This window comes from Athene cunicularia (genome assembly GCF_003259725.1).
Source record: "Athene cunicularia isolate RWA chromosome 2 unlocalized genomic scaffold, athCun1 chr2_part1, whole genome shotgun sequence".
Classification (NCBI taxonomy): Eukaryota; Metazoa; Chordata; class Aves; order Strigiformes; family Strigidae; genus Athene; species Athene cunicularia.
In genome coordinates, this window is record NW_020799095.1 from 32,438,358 (window position 1) to 32,456,334 (window position 17,977).

The window sequence follows — 17,977 nt, forward strand, 5'->3', positions numbered from 1 at the left end:
TATATATATATATATATATATATATATATATATATATGTAGTTTTCCCCTCTGTGAGGGAAATTTGTGCACTGTGAGGACTGGGAGTATACCCTCCTTGATTTACAAGTGGCTTTAGTTTTAGCTCATCCTCAGTTTTAGTTCAATTTATATATACACGTAAAACCTACAAAATGCTGTGCACGCTTCCTATTTGTCTTCATTCCAGTATTTAGGAGCATATTATGCTTCTAGGTATAGAACTTGTGGAGAGTTTTGGAAAAGAGCTCTACCAGTCCCTCCCACAAAGGAGAGATTAAGTGGTTCAGGAAATTGCAGGTCTGAAAAATTGTTCCTTGACCAAATGAATCAAGCATGGGAATTTACCACTGTCAGAAAATTAGGTCACAGATAGCATAAGCCAATTTTCTGTGGAAGTCCATTCAGGAATAAGTTAATTTTACATTTAAGTTGTAGTGGCAATGATAAAATGTCCATGTTCAACAATGGCTTCAGCCTTTGAATCTCTGGGATGATTTGAAATGACTTTGTGTTTCTTTTCAAGTCATTCCAACGCATGACTGGAGTTCTCATTAGAATGATCTTCATGCAAGGCCTGCCTGCTTCCCAGCTATCATCCACCTCCTGCTTTCCATTTTTGTCTAAAATAAAGCTGCATCCGGCAAACACTTGGAAATACGCTCTGTGGTTACTAATTACCTGGACTGATTTACTTGGTTATGTGTTCCAGCACAATTAAGTCCTTTCTTTTCCTAATGTATCTGCCTCATTATTAGTTATAATGGTGACATTTATACTGTAAATGAGATGAAAGCATGAAAGGGAAACTGTATGTAAGGATAGAACCATTGTTCAATGGATGAATGAGAATTGAAGTTTTAATGCTCATTGTAATACATTAATATCGATTGAAAGGCTTTGTTTATATTGTCTTCAAAATATTTTTGCAGAATGGTTTCAAGGTTATAGACCTACCCAAGATGGTGTAAAAATACACGTGCACATGACCATAGGAGTAATAAGGAGTAATAATTAAGTAGTTGTTGTTCTAGGAATTAATTTAGTAGTTAGGAAATGTCCAGATATTAAAATACGGTATTGTTTCAGTACATAGGTGTGTTTTAAACAAAGTGCAGACATCTATGTTTGTAGCTCACCCCTTTGTCAATGCCAAATGTTTTCAACTGAATCTTTTGTTGTATTTTCTCCACAACTGGCTTTATCTTATCACCTCCACTTGAGTTGACTTCATGGTACTTGATCTTAACTGCTAGCAGCCGTGCAGGAAAATGATGCCAAAGAACCCCCTTTTTGGTTTGTTTGTTTATTGCCTCTTATGACTTCTAGAACTAATTCCATGAAGAGCTAGCAAGCATTTAGCAATGTATTTCAGGAGAGAACAAGAGTAGAAGGATGCCTAAAAACTTTTTTTTTTTTTTTAATGCTCTCAAGAGATTTCCTATATCATATCGAATAAACCTTTTAACAAACCTGTCTTATCTCACAGTGGTTAGGATGGAGATACTATCATTAAGAGTGGGGTTGCACACTAATAGTTTTCTAATATCATATATTATCTGGAGTGGGCTGGAATATGGAATTTCTTTCTACCTTGTGGGTAATTCCAGTTGTTCAGGTTTGTGTTTAGTTCTGGAATTTAACAATCGTGTTTTAGGTATAGATTTATATTCTACTTCATCTTTTGTTGTATTACAATGATACTAAATGTGAGAAGAAATGACCTCTTGGGCTTGACAGTAAAAGGGGTTGTGGAGGAAGAGAGAATTTCAATATGACTGAAGAAGGAAAAGAAAATACAAACCATCATAAATACTGTTGCAGTGAATAATATAATTTGCCAGTAAAGAGCTGAATTTCTGTGAGATGTCTTCCAAATAGTACTTTTTCTGTTAGAAAATTTTCAGTCAACAACAATACTGGTTTTATTGGGGTATTTGATTTTGGAATATACTTCATTAAATCAACAGAGGGAGAAAAAGCAAACACTTCAGCACAAGGCACCATCTGGAAGACACTTTTAAGAGGAGAGGTAATATGCAAACCTTAGTTTTGAAGATCTGCCTGTAGCTCCAAACAGCTTAAAGTTTGTAAGTTTTGACCAGCAAGGCAAAGGCTAAAATAAAACTTTAAATAAAGACTCACTCTAAGGCAGTGGGAGTTTTTAAGTCAGGCTCTAGGTTGGAACTCTCTAAAGAAGTTAGTCCCAGTAGTCAGTTGAAGTGGAGCTGGCAAACCTAAACAATACAGGTTTGTTGTTAGACCATTTATTGTTTAAAATGGCAGGGGTTTCCTGCCATTGAAATACAGTTTTACTTTGAAAAAAAATGTAGCATTACTGTGTTCACTGTAGATGACTGTTCTTCCTTGAAGGAAGAACTCCATTTCCAAACCAGTAAGAGGTTTTGTTTGAGCACTTCTAATGAAAGAAGCCCACTATTGCTCTGATGAGTACTGTGGATTCGGAGATAAATAGGATAAACTAGTGAGATCTGACACTGTGGAGAATGTAGCAGAAATTATACTTGGCTTATTAGCATGAAAGAATCCTGTCTGTTCCTCTCCCCATCTGACTTTTTTTTTTTCCCTAAAGGTTGTCATCTCTTGTCTGAAATAGTCTCTTACTCTGTGTCTTTAGAAATATGACAGAAGGTTAGACTAACTTTTGAAGAGGTAACAATTTGCAAAATAAAAACAAATGGCAGATTTTTGGAAGGAATAGAAAGCACTATGGAATATGCATGGTGGTAAATGGCTTATTTTGATAATGCCACATATCTGCATTTTGTCCATAACTGGAATTATTCTTCTTTGAGTTTGCTCTGGTTTTATTTCTGTATGAAAACTTGCTTCTTGATCCTACTCTTCCATTGTTCATCTTTGATCTTGCTCTTCTGGCAGCCATCACAAACTTCTTCCTGAAATTTTAGCTCTTACTTAGTTCATTATAAAATTGATGGTGGGATTAATTTCTTTCAGATGACCCTTTAATGCTTTGGCAATGCTTAATTCAACCTGCCATTCTATTAAATCTTTTCAGAAGTTACTGAAATGGTCTCTTTTTTTTTTTTTTTTTTTTAATTGTAGGTTTCATATATACTGGAGAAGTTGTGCATCGAATGCTAACAGCTACACAATATATTGCACCCTTAATGGCAAATTTTGACCCCAGTGTGTCAAGAAATTCAACAGTCAGATACTTTGATAATGGTATGTAGTAGTCCTTCATAAATGAATGTGTCTGTGTCCCTTGTCTCTTCATATTTTCCTAAATAACTATTTTTGAAGGAAAAATTGAAGATTTTAATTTTTTTTGTTGTTCTTTTTTACCTCATAGGCTGTATAAAGCATGTGGCAAGACATACATAAAGTTCTTAATTTAGAACATGATTAAAGAGTCATTAATGCTCTTTCCTAACTGGACAGATATCTTCTGGATATTAAAGTACATAAACTGAAACTAACAATGTGTTTTGTCAGTTCTAAAAGGAAATATCTGTCTTGTATAAAAGTGCAAGTTCGCAGTACTTCAAAATATATGTAGTATATACCATCAACCCACTAGCTAAAATGAAAATAGCATTTTTGGAATGCAATAGCAAGAATACACAAAAGCAGGGCAGGTATAAGGTTAATAAACCTGTCAAAGACTAAGTGTTCCTGGTGTCCTAGGATTGGAATCCAGTACATTCATCTACACCACAAGTTCTCAACAGTCCCTTGTATGAAAGATTGAAAAGGTAAAAGGAAAACTGCAATGTTATACTTGAAGCTCTGTGAGATATTTCAAAGGCCTTGAGTATGTGGGTATTTTTCTCACAAAGTCAGTTATAATCAATTTTTTTAAAACATAAACCTATGTGATTAAAAGGCTTCTAGTGCCTTACCTCAGGCCTTTACTGATCAAATACAATGGCAATGACTGTTTATTCTGAATTTTGAACTTAGAGACTTTAGTATCATGACTTAATTTCATGAGATCTTCCTGAATAAGCCTGTGCCATTCTCTGTATGTTTATTCATAGTGAATTTAAGCACAAATTATGAACATGTCCAAAAATATGTCACGGTTCCAACCAGGTATGTTAATTTTTATTCTTCAGATCAGGGATAAAACTGCATCAAACCTTTGCATCAAGTCATAACCTTTCCTTTCAATCTAGTCATTACTTGCAGCATTTGTTTGTTAAAAATCCAATAAAATACTTACATGAAAAAATCCTACTATTTGCATGGAGAATTTTCAAACAAACAAAAAAATGAATTTCACAAATTATTTTACATTATGGCCTAAGATTTGTCATCTTTACTGAAAGAATCTGAGGATTCTGGGGAAGACATTGCTAATTCTCATTGTAATTCTTGACTTTCAGTCTTTGTACCAAGTGTATCAGGCTGTATTACATGGCTTTCACGACAAGGTTGAATACTTCTTTGAGATTTTGGATTCCTCTTCATGTGTAAGGCATGATGATCTTTTGGACCCCATGTGCTTTAGGACAAAGAATTTGCTGTCTTACCCCAAATAAAAAGGAACTGAGTAAATTGTTTCTTCAGCTCCTTATTTCTTATTCATACATGGTTTATCCCTGTGAGTATGTGTGCTGCTTTAGAGCAGCGTCTGTAGTGGGCAAGCACAGAGTATGGTTACCCATCAAAGTCTCACTCATGGAGATAACTGCAAGGAACTTAATGTACACACAAATCTACATAAAGGCCCTGGGAGTGAGAAGACTGTTTTGGAGGCAGCTGACTTCCACATAAGCTTGGGATTCTGAGATGCACATAGATATGAGGTGCTCAAAGACTGACTATAATAAGTTCTGGCTATTTTTGCTCTGGTAATTCAAAAAATTCCTATAATTATTTTTTTTTAAATAAGATTTAATACAATCAAATAAATATGCAGAAAGCAGTTAATGGATGTGGTCACAGAAGGACCAATAATGAGCACAATTAATGAGCATTTACCATACTTACGAAAAACACATGGGACAATAATGTGGTGGACTTCGTGCAGTATGCACCCAAAATTTGCATGCTCATAGCTTCATGACATCCTTGCCAAGATGTGTTCATTAAAGTTACAGCACAGAAGATCTGTGACAAGAGGTGTTTCAAGGATATAGCAAAAATCTATTGAGCTGGATGCATACTGACCCACCTTGAACACTCCAGAAAGAAATTAAAGTGTGAATCAAAGCACATACGTCCCATTAGTGCTAAAGAGAGGAGTATGTGGAGGAAGACATATAAAGATGAAAAAGTCATTTTCAGTAAACACAGTTTTGGTGATTAGTGTCTTTCACCCAGGCTGCTTAAATATAACCCTCAACATCAGTAAAACATGCTCACAGGGTATGCAAGTTGCTTGGGGTACATTTTTAGTGCAATAAGTGGATATTCAGCCAGAGAACTCCCATGAATATTAACAAGCCTCTTGCAACTAATCTCTGCACACCAGACTCAGTATTTACCCCATCTACGAGTCCTTAGTGGTTTCAATTTAAACTACATTTATTTATTGCCAAGACCTTATATTTTTCACCTTGCAGAACTTCAGCCAGGGCTTGCACCACACAGAAGAATATTAATGCTATTTATATTAATGTATAGTTAATAGAAGAATCTGAATTCCTCAAATAATAACTTTTACTAAACAGACAATGCTATTAGCATTTCACATTTGAAGGTCATCGGGGTATATATATAAAGTTTAAAAAATCCACTGCAGAGCAGTAGTTGTGTCAGGACACCTGAATTCTGAGTGCTGAATCCTACCTTTAGTGATTGTTCACTCCTTGTGGAATTCCAAACATGTTACTTGACCACCCTTGCTTTAGCAGACCTTTGTGCGACAAGTTGAAGTAGTTATTTGTGACAATGTGGTGTCTACCTTTAAGAGGACTTCAGTTGCAACTTGTGTTTGTAATATTCTTGGCATTTCAAGATGTTGGGCTGAAAGTTGCTAAAAAGAGACAAATCACTATTCTTGTTTCACATAACTGCAGTTGAGTGCTTTTCCTACAGTCAGTTAATATTTTTCTCAAATTTTTTTCTTCCTTTTGCCTCTCTACCCCCAATCTGGGGTTCACAGGCACAGCACTAGTTGTCCAGTGGGACCATGTACATCTGCAGGATAATTACAACCTGGGCAGTTTCACTTTTCAGGCCACCCTTCTCAATGATGGGCGTATCATTTTCGGCTACAAAGAAGTAAGTTGGGTGTGAAAAATTATCATTTAAGTAGAAAAATTACTTTTTACCTCTCAGGAATTTCCCTACATTTTGGGGGGGAATGTTTGAAAGTTCAGCTATGTAAGATCATTTCTTTATATTGCTTGTAAGATCACTATTTTGCTGAAAATGACATTTTATTTTAAAAGCGATGCTCATGTGATGGACCTGAAAACCATCAATATGGTCTAAATGTGCTACTCCTGGATTTCAGATGGCCTTTTTTGGGTGTTTGGAAGTGTTGAGTGCTTAGCAACTTCTTGACTGTTTAGTAAATTCCTCTTGGGTTTTGAAAGGTAGGGTCTAATTTGCTCGATTAGTTCACCTAATTTGGGTCTGTTTGAAAATGCTGTAGAATCAGTGGTTAGTATTAAAAGGTCACATTTTTCCTGCAGCTATCATTTCTTGGCAGATGACATATTTTCATATATTTCAAATAAGGAATAACTGGTTTGTATCTCTGGCTCTGCAAGGTTTTCCATCTATTTGGTGATAACACTGGTTAGATTGAGGCCACTTGGTTTGTCTTCATAGCATCAATATGTTGTTATCTCAGTTAGGCTCTTCTGCATTATCCAGGTGTTTCAGAATTTCAATTGTTACTCTAGGTGATTTTGTTTTTTTCTTGCTAGACTTGCTGGAGTCCTGGAGGCTACAGACTAGAGCTGTACTTCCAGTTGAATTTCAAGCAAATGAGAATCAGAAGGTAGATAAGCTCAAATCTCTAGGGGCAAATAAATCTTTCTCTTTTTTTTTTGGTTATTTTCATCTCAGTTTGGCATGCAAAGTGTGACTTTCTCCTTAAGATAAGTCTCCCTCTTATCCTTACAGTAAAAAAAATGTAATCGGTGATATGACTGAATGTTCTGACTTGGAGAAATATGGCCTTCTTTATTTCTCTGCTATAAACCAGTTGTGAGCCTTCAGGCTCTTTTTTCATGCCTGTGTTGAATCCATGCACCTGAATGAAGCAGAAATAATAGCACTCTTCTCCCCTTCCTCAGAAAGTTAGTGAGCATCTGGGCTGTTCAACTAGCAGCTTTCATATCTTCACCTAAAATAGATGTCTTTGCACCTTGCAAACAAATTACTGAAGGATACTGCAGGATTAATTTTGTAGACACGAGAAACTTCTGGTATGCCCAGGTACCTAGCTTACTTAATCTTATAAAAGGCATCCTGATGCAATGTCTGCCGGCTCTCTTTCTGTTATACACAGGCTAGTAGTCTTCATCTATGAAAATGCAGTTCATTTGTATTTTGACTCCAGCTTCGTAAAAACTTCACTCTACTTAGCACAATGGAGCCTGTGCTTGATTAAAGGTGTGTGCACCAAAGCTTTATCTCCTATTGTTGCAACCTTCTTAAGGAAAAAAAAAATCTTTTTAAAGGCTGCAGAAAAGTTCCTGTCTTCAAGACCAAGAGAAGTGGGGAGGGACACTAATTCAGTTTGTAACTGTAAGACAAATTTGACAAGAACTTTATATACATTCATAGACACTGAAATGGTGACAATTTCAAGAGACTACTATTCTTGTTATGAGATGCTCTGCCATGTCTGTTACTGTCCAGCCCTGTGGAAACTAAATCTAATATAGGTGACAGAACCTGTTGCTCTAAATTGATAGTATCTTGCGTTCATTTTGCATAAATGTAAATGAAGATGCAGAGTGCCAGACGGTGGAAAGGTTTATTCATTTAGGAAGACAAGAGACAATTGGCCATCTCTTTAATCACATGTGGTTCCCTAGAATTGCATGTAAGTATGTCATTTAATCTGTGGATAAACAATTTCTGTAATACAATAGCGTAGGCTGCTTGCTCTCACTGCACTACTGGAATCTTCCTCCAGAACCACAGTGCTTTTGTGGGGAGGTGTTATTAATGTTCTTTTTTTTTAAACCTGAGACAGAAAGAGTTGGAATTTACAAATGGGATAATTTGCATTTTTTCCACTGTTTAATCTTTGAAATCTCCTGTCCTGAGTTATTCTTGTCCTGAATGGAATTACCAAACATCCCTTCAGAACTATTGCACATAGTTAAGGAAAGAGACTTTCTGAAGTGGTAATCCTAGTGATAACATACTAGTGATCTGTAAATCTTGGGACAAAAGATTATTGTAAAATGTTAGAATGTTACAACTAGTGTAGTCCAGTGGGAATTATTTGGGGAATGGATTTGGAGGCTGAGATTACCAGAAGACTACACTCTTTATTTGTAGCTTTTACTCCATTAAAACTACTCAGCTTTTCACCTAAGTGAGGAAATTTTAATAAAATTTCCCATCACTGATCAGAATCAAGTTGTCTAAAAAGAAAAACTGGGATGCTTGTAAATTTAAATTTTACTCTAGAGTTTATAAGTCTGGCTAGGAATTTATTTACTTTCCAGTGCTGAACCCCTTGCTTTCTGAGGAAGTCCTTACTTCTGGAACCATTTCTCGTGCTGGTGAGTCATGTTGTCGGGAGCCCCATTAACTCCAGTAAGATTACATGTGTGAGTGCTCACTAGCATGAGTAAAAGTTGCACGAGAAGATTTCTACCATCTTTTTGGTGCCATTTCATTTTAGCATAACAGTTCATCAAAAATGACAGTAATATATGGCGAATCTGTGAGGTCTTCATTGCGTTGTCATTGAAAGCCTCCAAGCTGAAACACCATGTCAGAAATACATCAGACAGGTTGCCAGTAACTTTATAAAGCATCCCACAAGGACTCTGTACTAGTGACACTAGGTGTTTATCTTGAAGAATCTACTTTTAAAATAACTGTGATTATACATTTAAGGGAGGTACAAATAGGGAATTTTATGTCTAAAGCACTTCAGGTAAATTTTACTTTTTATTTCTTATTTATTCAAACCATTTGAGATTCCCTTTTTCCTATACTTCCTACTCACACATTATGTTTGCTACCTCATAAACCTGGTGTTGACCACCAAGGCAGGTTCTTGGCTGAGGTTTGCTGTGTATCAAAGGAGCTGTTCTGCCAAATCTTCTGCGTTCTGTTGCTTGCCCAATAGGAAGCAGTCTGAAATGCATGATTGTGATCCAAAATCCAGAATAGATTCTGAAATAATAAAAATTCAGAAAAGGAGCAAAGCCACCAGGATAGTGAAATCTGGAGGCATCAGAATATCTTTCAGAAGCATTAATGGATAGGAGAAGGAGCTGTACAGTCAAATTTTCAAAATGTAAAAGCAATTTGAAATATGGCAAGGTCCTATAGAAAATAATCTATTTATTTCTGTCCTGATTTACTTTGTTTACACCTTCCATTTTAAATATCACTTTACTTACACCAACTGTAGTGTTCTGGCAAATGATCAATATGTCAGTAAACATCAGCTGGTAGGAAAATTTTACTGGTGCACCTCTACTACGTGTGAAGTATATTATAGTGCAAACTTGCCAACAGAACATAGTAATAAAGAAAATTTTCTGCAAAAGCATACTTTTGTACATATTACTAATGAATACTAATTTCTTATGCTCTAAATTTCACAGAAGTTCGTTCTCAAGAGCTTTACTTCTTTTTGAACAAAATAACTATTCTATATAGTCTTTTCCCATTAGTGCTTACAGCTAATGTTCCTTAGTGTAACATTTGGTTTCTTTTTCTGCCCATGATTAATACAGGACACATTAAGCAAAGGTACCAAATGCTTTGTTAATGGTTTAGGATATTTTTCTTAATTTCATTGGCTTGAAGGCTTTCTTTGTTCATTTAAATAGTAGTGACTTTATTTATGTAACCATCCAGAAACCATTATTAAAGTTGAAATGCTTGTTCAAATTGCCCAGCATGTGAGGATGGAAAATAATTCTAAAAGACACTTGTAGTAGAATTTCTTTCTACTGTGAAAGAAGGCAGAATTGAATGGAACTGATTAAGTGCTAGCACTTAGATAAAATTGATGCTCCAGCTATGCGTGATGGAAAATATTCTGTATCCAGTAACAAGACTCCAAACTCTGTGATTATTTCCTGAAAACTAAAGGAAGAAAAAAAAAAAAAAAAAGGCAGCACAGTCATCTTGGTTATTCTGCTTGCAGTATACATGCCTGGCATTTCTTTACCTCTGTTATTATTATCAAAAATATTAACATGGAAGCAGGATCTCTGATTTTATGAGGTGATCAGTTTATGCAACTTAAAATTCTTGATTAAGTTTCATGTAGTTTGGCCTGTAGAGTAATTAATTGTTATTCAGAAAACTTGCAATGAAAATCCTGCAAGAGTACTATTGTGTTCCTAATTAGTATTTTGCAGCATACTCTGGCTCTTATCTTTGACTCAGTTTTGAAGTGGGGAAGTAATTGCACCCTCCTTACCATAGTCTTCAGAATAAGTTCAGAGGCCATTATTTTGTTCTTTTTTGAAGGGTAAGATTCTGACAAGTCTTTAAATTTGAAAAGAATAAAATTTGAGAACTTTGATGGGAAATACTGTCTAGATTACTGATCCAAATTATGAATAGAATTCAGTTTGAATTTTGAATATTTTTCTCCCTATTGCTGAAGTACGTAATCCAAAATATAGATGTCAATGGCCCCACGCTAGTGTGCATTTGGGAAGCTTATTCATAAACTGGTGACTTGTACAACACAAGAGTTCATATTGTCTATGGTAGACCTAACACACACTTTGGAATGATTCTAGTTAAAATCCATCCTTTGAATGTAATGCCGTAAACCCCCTGCCATCCATTAGCAACCATTTGTACATTCCTAGCTTACTGTTAAACTGTTACGTGTCAACTTGTCATGACATATCTTGTTATTCAGGTGAGGAGTTCAGAACACCAGCTATCTGCTTGCTACCTGTGTTTTGCTGTAATTTTCAATAAATTATTTTATCATTTACTACAGGCATTCTGTCAAAAGGGCGTATATCCTAATAGGCTATCATATGGTAAAAGCCCATTTTATCTTGACATCTCATTCAAAAATTTTCACCTATAAAATGGCACAGTACATTCATCACCAAGTAACTGAATCATTCAGTTCTGTAAAATTATTTCTCTTTCCATGCTTTAAAAATAAATATATGTTTTTGTAAATATAGGTTTCATAATGCTGTAGTTTTTTAAGAGAATAAAAGTTTTCCAGGGTTTTGGATTCCCTCTCTTTCACCTGCATTTCTGTCTATATGACTAATTGTTTGACACAGGCTACACCTCAGTTTCAAGAGCTGGCTATACTAAATTTATGTTTTCCTCACCTTACACGCGTGTTTCTACACCCTGCTTCTAAAAACATATATCCAAAAGTTTGACTGCTTCTTCTGTTAGACTGGACCCTACTACAACTTTTCTGTTTCTTTTAGAAAATGATTCTTCAAGTTCTTCACTCTCACTAGAATGCCCAGCACAAGAGCATGAACACCTGCAGTAGATATTTTGGCAAAATCTACTGAGATATGTCTGCTCCAAAATTTTTTATTTTATTCTGAAGTTTTTGTTTGTATTTTCTGTTCAACTTGGCTAATGTGTCCTATTCCAGTACAGATATCATGCAGTCATTCATAATTTTTGTGAAATAGTGAAACTGAAAGTGACTTTCAAGCTCTGAACCAAGTTGCAATGAAAATAAATTTACTAAAAAAAAAGAAAACAAACCAACAAACTACTTGTGGCATTTGTACTGCAAGAACCCATCACTCCTTCCTGTAAAAAAAAAAAAAAAACCTGTTATAATTTTTGAGGGAAAGATGCAAATTGTTCATTTATTCACAGATTCAGAAAAAAAAAAAAACGTGATAAGGCACTAGACTTAAAATTAGGAAGACTTATTCAAGGAGACCTGAGTGCAACTTCTCCTGGTTTGCACTCACACATAAAAATTCATATAATTCTTTTCATGTATTAGACACAATTTGTGCCTTGAGCTGCCAATTTTGTCAGCGTATTTTGCTGGTCGCACACCTACTCATGCCAGTTCCAGCTACATTTTGTGTCTATAAAACTCTGACTCCTTTCTTCATCTGCTATTTCCTCTCTAACTCTGGAAGAGAAATAGTCATTGCCTCCTTCTCATCAGTGCTTTTTCTAACTTGATTTTCAATACCTTCTCTAGAGTATCCGCCTCAAAATCTTTTAAGACAGTTTCTTTGATAGTTAATGTAAGCTTTTCTCTACAGTATTCTGAGACTATGAATAATTCCCTTATTTGTGCATACTTTCATGCTGGAGAAAGTTTACAGACTTACTTCTGAACTCAGTGAGCCTTTTATTTTGAAGACTTTGAAAATATGGCTTTCAGCCTTCTTATGTCATATTGTCCAGTAACTGCATCAGAGCTAAACTGATATAAGCCAAATTTAAATTGATGTATTACTGGCAGTATTTTCAAGCCAATTCTGTTTTTCATGTTGATTTAACATCATTCCTTTTGTTATATCAAAGCAGATCATGTATGCCAGAACCCCTAAATAAATCAGCTAAACCAGTTGCTAAATCAAGTAAAAGAAAAGGAAATTTAGAGAATCATAGAATCGTTTAGGTTGGAAAAGACCTTTAAGGTCATCAAGTACAACCATTAACCAAGCACTGCTAAGTCCACTACTAAACCTCCTTTCAGGTAGTTGTTGAGAGCAATAAGGTCTCTCCTGAGCCTCCTTTTCTCCAGGGTAAACAGCCCCAATTCCCACAAACTGCTCCTCATAAGTCTTGTTCTCTAGAGCATTCACCAGCCTCGTTGCTCTTCTCTGGACACGCTTCAGCACCTCAATGTCTTTACTGTAGTGAGGGGCCCAAAACTGAACACAGTATTCAAGGTGTAGCCTCACCAGTGACAAGTACAGGGGGATGATCACACTCCTAGTCCCGCTAGCCACACTATTTCTAATACAAGCTAGGATGCTACTGGCCTTTCTGGCCACCTGGGCACTCTGCTGGCTCATATTCAGCAGGCTGTCAGCCAACACCCCCAGGTCCTTTTCTGCCAGGCAGCTTTCTAGCCACTCTTCCCCAGGCCTGTAGTGTTGCATGGGCTAGTATGACACTGTTTAATTCACCAGAACTCACTTTTTTCTGTTAATATTCTCAAATTTAACTTTTCCTAGACAGCTACCAGTGTAATCAGGAAAAAGCACAGCTAAGTGATGTTTTGGGAACAAGGAGAACAACAACTACTGATGCTCAACTCAAATACCAGAAGTTGTGCCATTAATTGACATGTAGACAATACTGAATCCTCATTCACTGCATGTGTAACCAACTTTTTTCTTTGGCATTTTTCTGCTATGTGAAAAATACTGGCCAACAGTATAATTTTGGCAGTTTTACATAGGTAAAGCCAGAGCCAACTATTAAATTAGCTGAGCTAGTACCTCATATCTCAGTTTCTTACACGATCCAGTTTCATCTGTCTTCAGCCTAGTAATTTCTGGTTAACTGAAGGGCAACTATGAAAAACAAGGTATCCAACTGTGATTTGAAAGCAGCAATGGTAGAGAATCATAATTTCCTTTGGTACTTTATCCCAGTGCTTAATAACATTCCATCATATAAACATGTGGCTTATTCTGTTTTGAAGGTATCTCTCTGCAGCTTCCACCTTCTGGTTATACCTTTCTGTGCTAGATGAAAAAAACTCTTTAGCCCCTGAGTAATTTCTCTCTGTGACAGTATTTGTTTATGGTAATCTAGGCAGCTTTCCATTTTCCCTTTGGGAAGACAAATACATTTTGGGAAGACAAATACATTTGGGAAGACAAATACATTTGGGAAGAAAAACACATTAACAGCATTTGAGAACTCCAAAAGTTTTCAAAACCTTTTATGACTCTTCTAATCTTCCTTCTTTTAAATTTTCAGCATCTTTTTAAGAAATAGATCCTCCGAAAGTCTGTGTAACATTTCACTAATGGTCTAATGTGCAGGTACAAGTAAAATGGCCACCCCACTCCTGGGCTATATTTCACTCTTTGTGTAACCAAATAATCACATCAATTAAATTTTCTTGCTGTAATGTCCCTTCTGACAGCGGAGTTGTTCATCCACTACTGAGATTACTTCCAGAACTGCTGCTTTCTAGAATATGGTCCCCAAGCCCTAACCTTGCACTCTTTTTTCTGTGAGCTATAACTCTGCAATTTTTTAAAAAGTCTAACTTTGCTAATTGATCCAGGCATTTAATTATTTTTACTCTAGCAGTGTCATCTGCAGAACTGCTAGGCAGTAAATTTATGTTTCCTTCCCGGTCTTTGATAAAACCTTTGAATACTAGGCCTGATATCTGGAGAAACAAGATAAACTGTAAAGACACTGTCTGATCTGCTTCTTTAGTGATGGCTGCTGTTCGTTATCAGCCTAGTTAACTGTATTAATGTTGTATAAATGTTACATGTCACTAAGTCAAACACTTTACAAAATTCTGAAGCTATTACATCTATACAAGTATCAGCCAAAGCTGTAATCTTGCCTAAAGAGTGAAATCAAACTTAACACTTATTTTCACACAACGATGTTGAACAGCATCAATATCTCTCTTATGTAAAGCTGGACTGGTCTGTGGCAGTCTAAGTATTTTTATTTCTTCCTCTATATATTGGTAAGTGATCATCTGGCATTTTCCACAGCTTTGATAATTTCCCTGCTATTCCAGGACACAATAAACATGAATATCATTGGTCCAGAACTTTCTTCAGATAGCTTTTCAGACAGTTTTCAGTGCAAATTAACTGAGCCATAAGCTTTTAAAATGTTTATCCCAAGCTGAACTTTCATAGTTTATGTGTTCAATAGTAGACAAGAGGTATATTGCCTCCTCCTCCTCCTTGTCTGATACAGGCACATCATCCCAGTTTTTCTTCAACTAGGGGAACTAAATTACTGAAAATCACTGCCTTTTTCTGTTTTGTAATTAACAATTGTTCCACCTCTGAGTGTTGATGTGAGTATTGTTATATAAGAAGCAAAGAGAACTGGAATAAAATAAGAATTAAACCCAGAAATTTCTATCTTCAGTAAATCCCTAGTCATATTATGCTGTATTGTATAAAATATTTATTTAGGACTTTAATTTGCACTGGTTATATGTTTATTCAGGCAGTTAGTTTTAGTGTGTAATTTTTTTGCTTTCATACTTCATGTGTATCTTCCTGTTTTGTCTTCCAGATTCCTGTAGCTGTGACACAGATAAGTTCAACCAACCACCCAGTGAAAGTGGGACTCTCAGATGCATTTGTGGTCGTGCATAGGATCCAGCAAATTCCCAGTATGTAGAATTGTACTGGTGCTAATGGTTTGGAGGCTGGGAAATGAGTATAAGCTGATTTAATCAAGGATGATTAGCTGCACAACAAATCACTTAGCTAATTTCAGCTTGTTAATTCAAGTGTAATTTTATTTGCTTGATAATTCCCGGTGTGGCTTTCTCTGTCATTGTTTCTTTTGAGCTGATAAATTAAGTAAATAAAACTAAATGGCCAGCCAAATAATGTAAAATTAAACAGTCAACCAGCACAATTTGGTATTCCGTAAGATACTTTATCTGGAATATGTCTCCTTATCGTAGTAGGGAAAAGTCAACCTGTTGAGAAAAATCATCTGTATCCTAAAAGAGAAAAATATCCAGACTGAAAGTTCTTGATAATTTACATCTGAACTCTTCAAATTCATATATACATTTTACTGAGAGAAAAAAAGAGGAGATGTAGTTATTAAATAACATCTTGGGCTCATGTAGTTGTGGCAACAGTAATGCAGGTGACATTTAATTTTCTCTGGCTTTAATTATATATCATATGGCTTGAATGAAAATGAACAGTAGGAAATCAAGTATGATTTCTTTGATGCTTTGTTTTAAAATAATGTCTACAGAACCCTTTGAGATTGTTTAGCTATTACAGAACATGCTCAATTTCCAAGTCTGCAGGTTGTATTTACACTTTTGGCGCAAATTTACTAAGTTCAATTTTTGATGATCCTCTAATAACAGGGTGTAGATGAAAGGAGCTGTGCTTGAACCAGTCTCCTAGGACTGAGTCCAGTCATGTTCTCCTAAAGTGAACCCTGAAAGTGTGGCACAGATAAAGCTCATAAGGTCTGACCTGATCCAGACCATCTTTTAAGGCAGTCAGCAGATGGGGCTGACACTGAAGTTGCAGGTGCCATTGTCTCTCAGCTCATCCTATCCCCTCATCACATTTAAACAGTCTTTAATATGAGGGAGCATAAATCCAATGTCTTATATGCCCTGCCATGGAGAAAATGGAAAATTTCAGCACCATCTGTTGCTTGTTGTGAACTCAGAGTAGTGTGAAGGAGGTTGGCATGCCCAGATTTCACTTAAAATATCAGGTCATGGAAGAAATTTGTTTCTGAAGTATGATAGATAGTTGTAATGTGCCTATGGTCATATGGATTGCTTTTGAGTGCTTAGGAACAAATGAATCTAGGCAACTAATTTCAGCAATTTGAGTGATGTTTATAAGTGAATGATCTGAATATTGCTGCGAGTCTCCAGCTTTTAAGAGCTCCTAAAATGGATTCAGGTGGAAACTAGGTTGATTGACCTGTGCAAATGTTTTATGAGAATAGTCACACAGAAATTCAATGTAAGAGATAAAAGCAGTGTGCAGATCTTTTGGCATTGGGCCTCCATCAAACAGCACTAAAGGGCTTATTTTAGATTTGCATGTTTTGTGTGTAAAATATGTGGTATATGTTACTCTTTGTTCTAGTCTGAATGTTTGTTTCTGTAGCAGTCTTTCAGGCATGCACCTTGTCTTACTACCACTACATAACATTGGTTTTGAAGAACGCACAGAATATTCAGACTTAATAGTCTTCTGGGTTTAGTATCTCTGTGAACCTTTTTATCACGTGACACTTTCTGCTAAGCGAAGAGACTGTAATTACGAGAAAATCTGTCTAGTGCTTCATCTTAGACTAACTCTGATCATTAAGTTACATCAAGAAGTGGCAGATAAGAATAGAATGTGGGTAAAGAGTCTGAAATGTGCCATGGCAGCAACTGTTTTGATAACATTTTTTTCTGTACTACTGCATGTAATGCACTACTTTTCTCCTTAATAACTGGTTCTGTGAATAGTGGTCATTCATGATTTTTTTTGCTAGTTTGCAGCTAACGCTAGAGCTAGTATTAATCAAGGGAACCATTGGTTTGCAGCAGATTTTCCTGACGCTAAATTGTGCTTTCAATGAAACAGGTTTACACTAGTGTATATATAGGCAACATAATAGCACCCTGACAGAACTGGTAAATAATGTTGGCCCATAGAGAGCCAGTGTCACGTGCTCTTAAAATACGCATGTTCTTGGATTCTTCTTTTTCAGAGGTGTTAAATCAACCATGGTTCTAGTCAATTATTGAAAAGTGATATGATAGAATTGTTGGTTTAGTTTATTTGTTAGCTTCTTAAGACAACAGAAGAATATAAATTGCTGCTTGTTTGTCCCATAATAAGGCAAAGATAGTATAGCTATTAGCTCTTGCTTACCACTTTAACAAAGACTTTTCCATCAAGAGAACCCAGTTTCCCTTTATGTTCATGGATAGTTATAAAAAAAAAAACAAACCAAACTCAAATCAGACCAAAAAAAACCCCAACTCTACTGCTTCACTTTTGAGTTTTGTCAGTTATTTTTGTATACATCTTGCATTTGAAAATGAAAGAGACATTAAGTGCAACATAGGCCTGATGGAACAAAAATATCCTCTCAGTTTTCAAAATGCTGAATGTCTTTGGTGC

At 35.9% G+C, this 17,977-nt stretch overlaps 1 protein-coding gene across 1 annotated transcript in view; it reads left to right on the top strand.

The window, feature by feature from the left end:
- The window catches only part of PLXDC2 (plexin domain containing 2), a 152,810-nt gene that overhangs the window by 68,530 nt on the left and 66,303 nt on the right, over positions 1-17,977 (top strand). Inside the window, exons 5-7 of the mRNA XM_026843351.1 lie at positions 3,105-3,227; positions 6,115-6,233; positions 15,378-15,477. Coding sequence (XP_026699152.1) covers positions 3,105-3,227; positions 6,115-6,233; positions 15,378-15,477 — 342 coding nt within the window. The remainder of the gene's footprint in view (positions 1-3,104; positions 3,228-6,114; positions 6,234-15,377; positions 15,478-17,977) is intronic.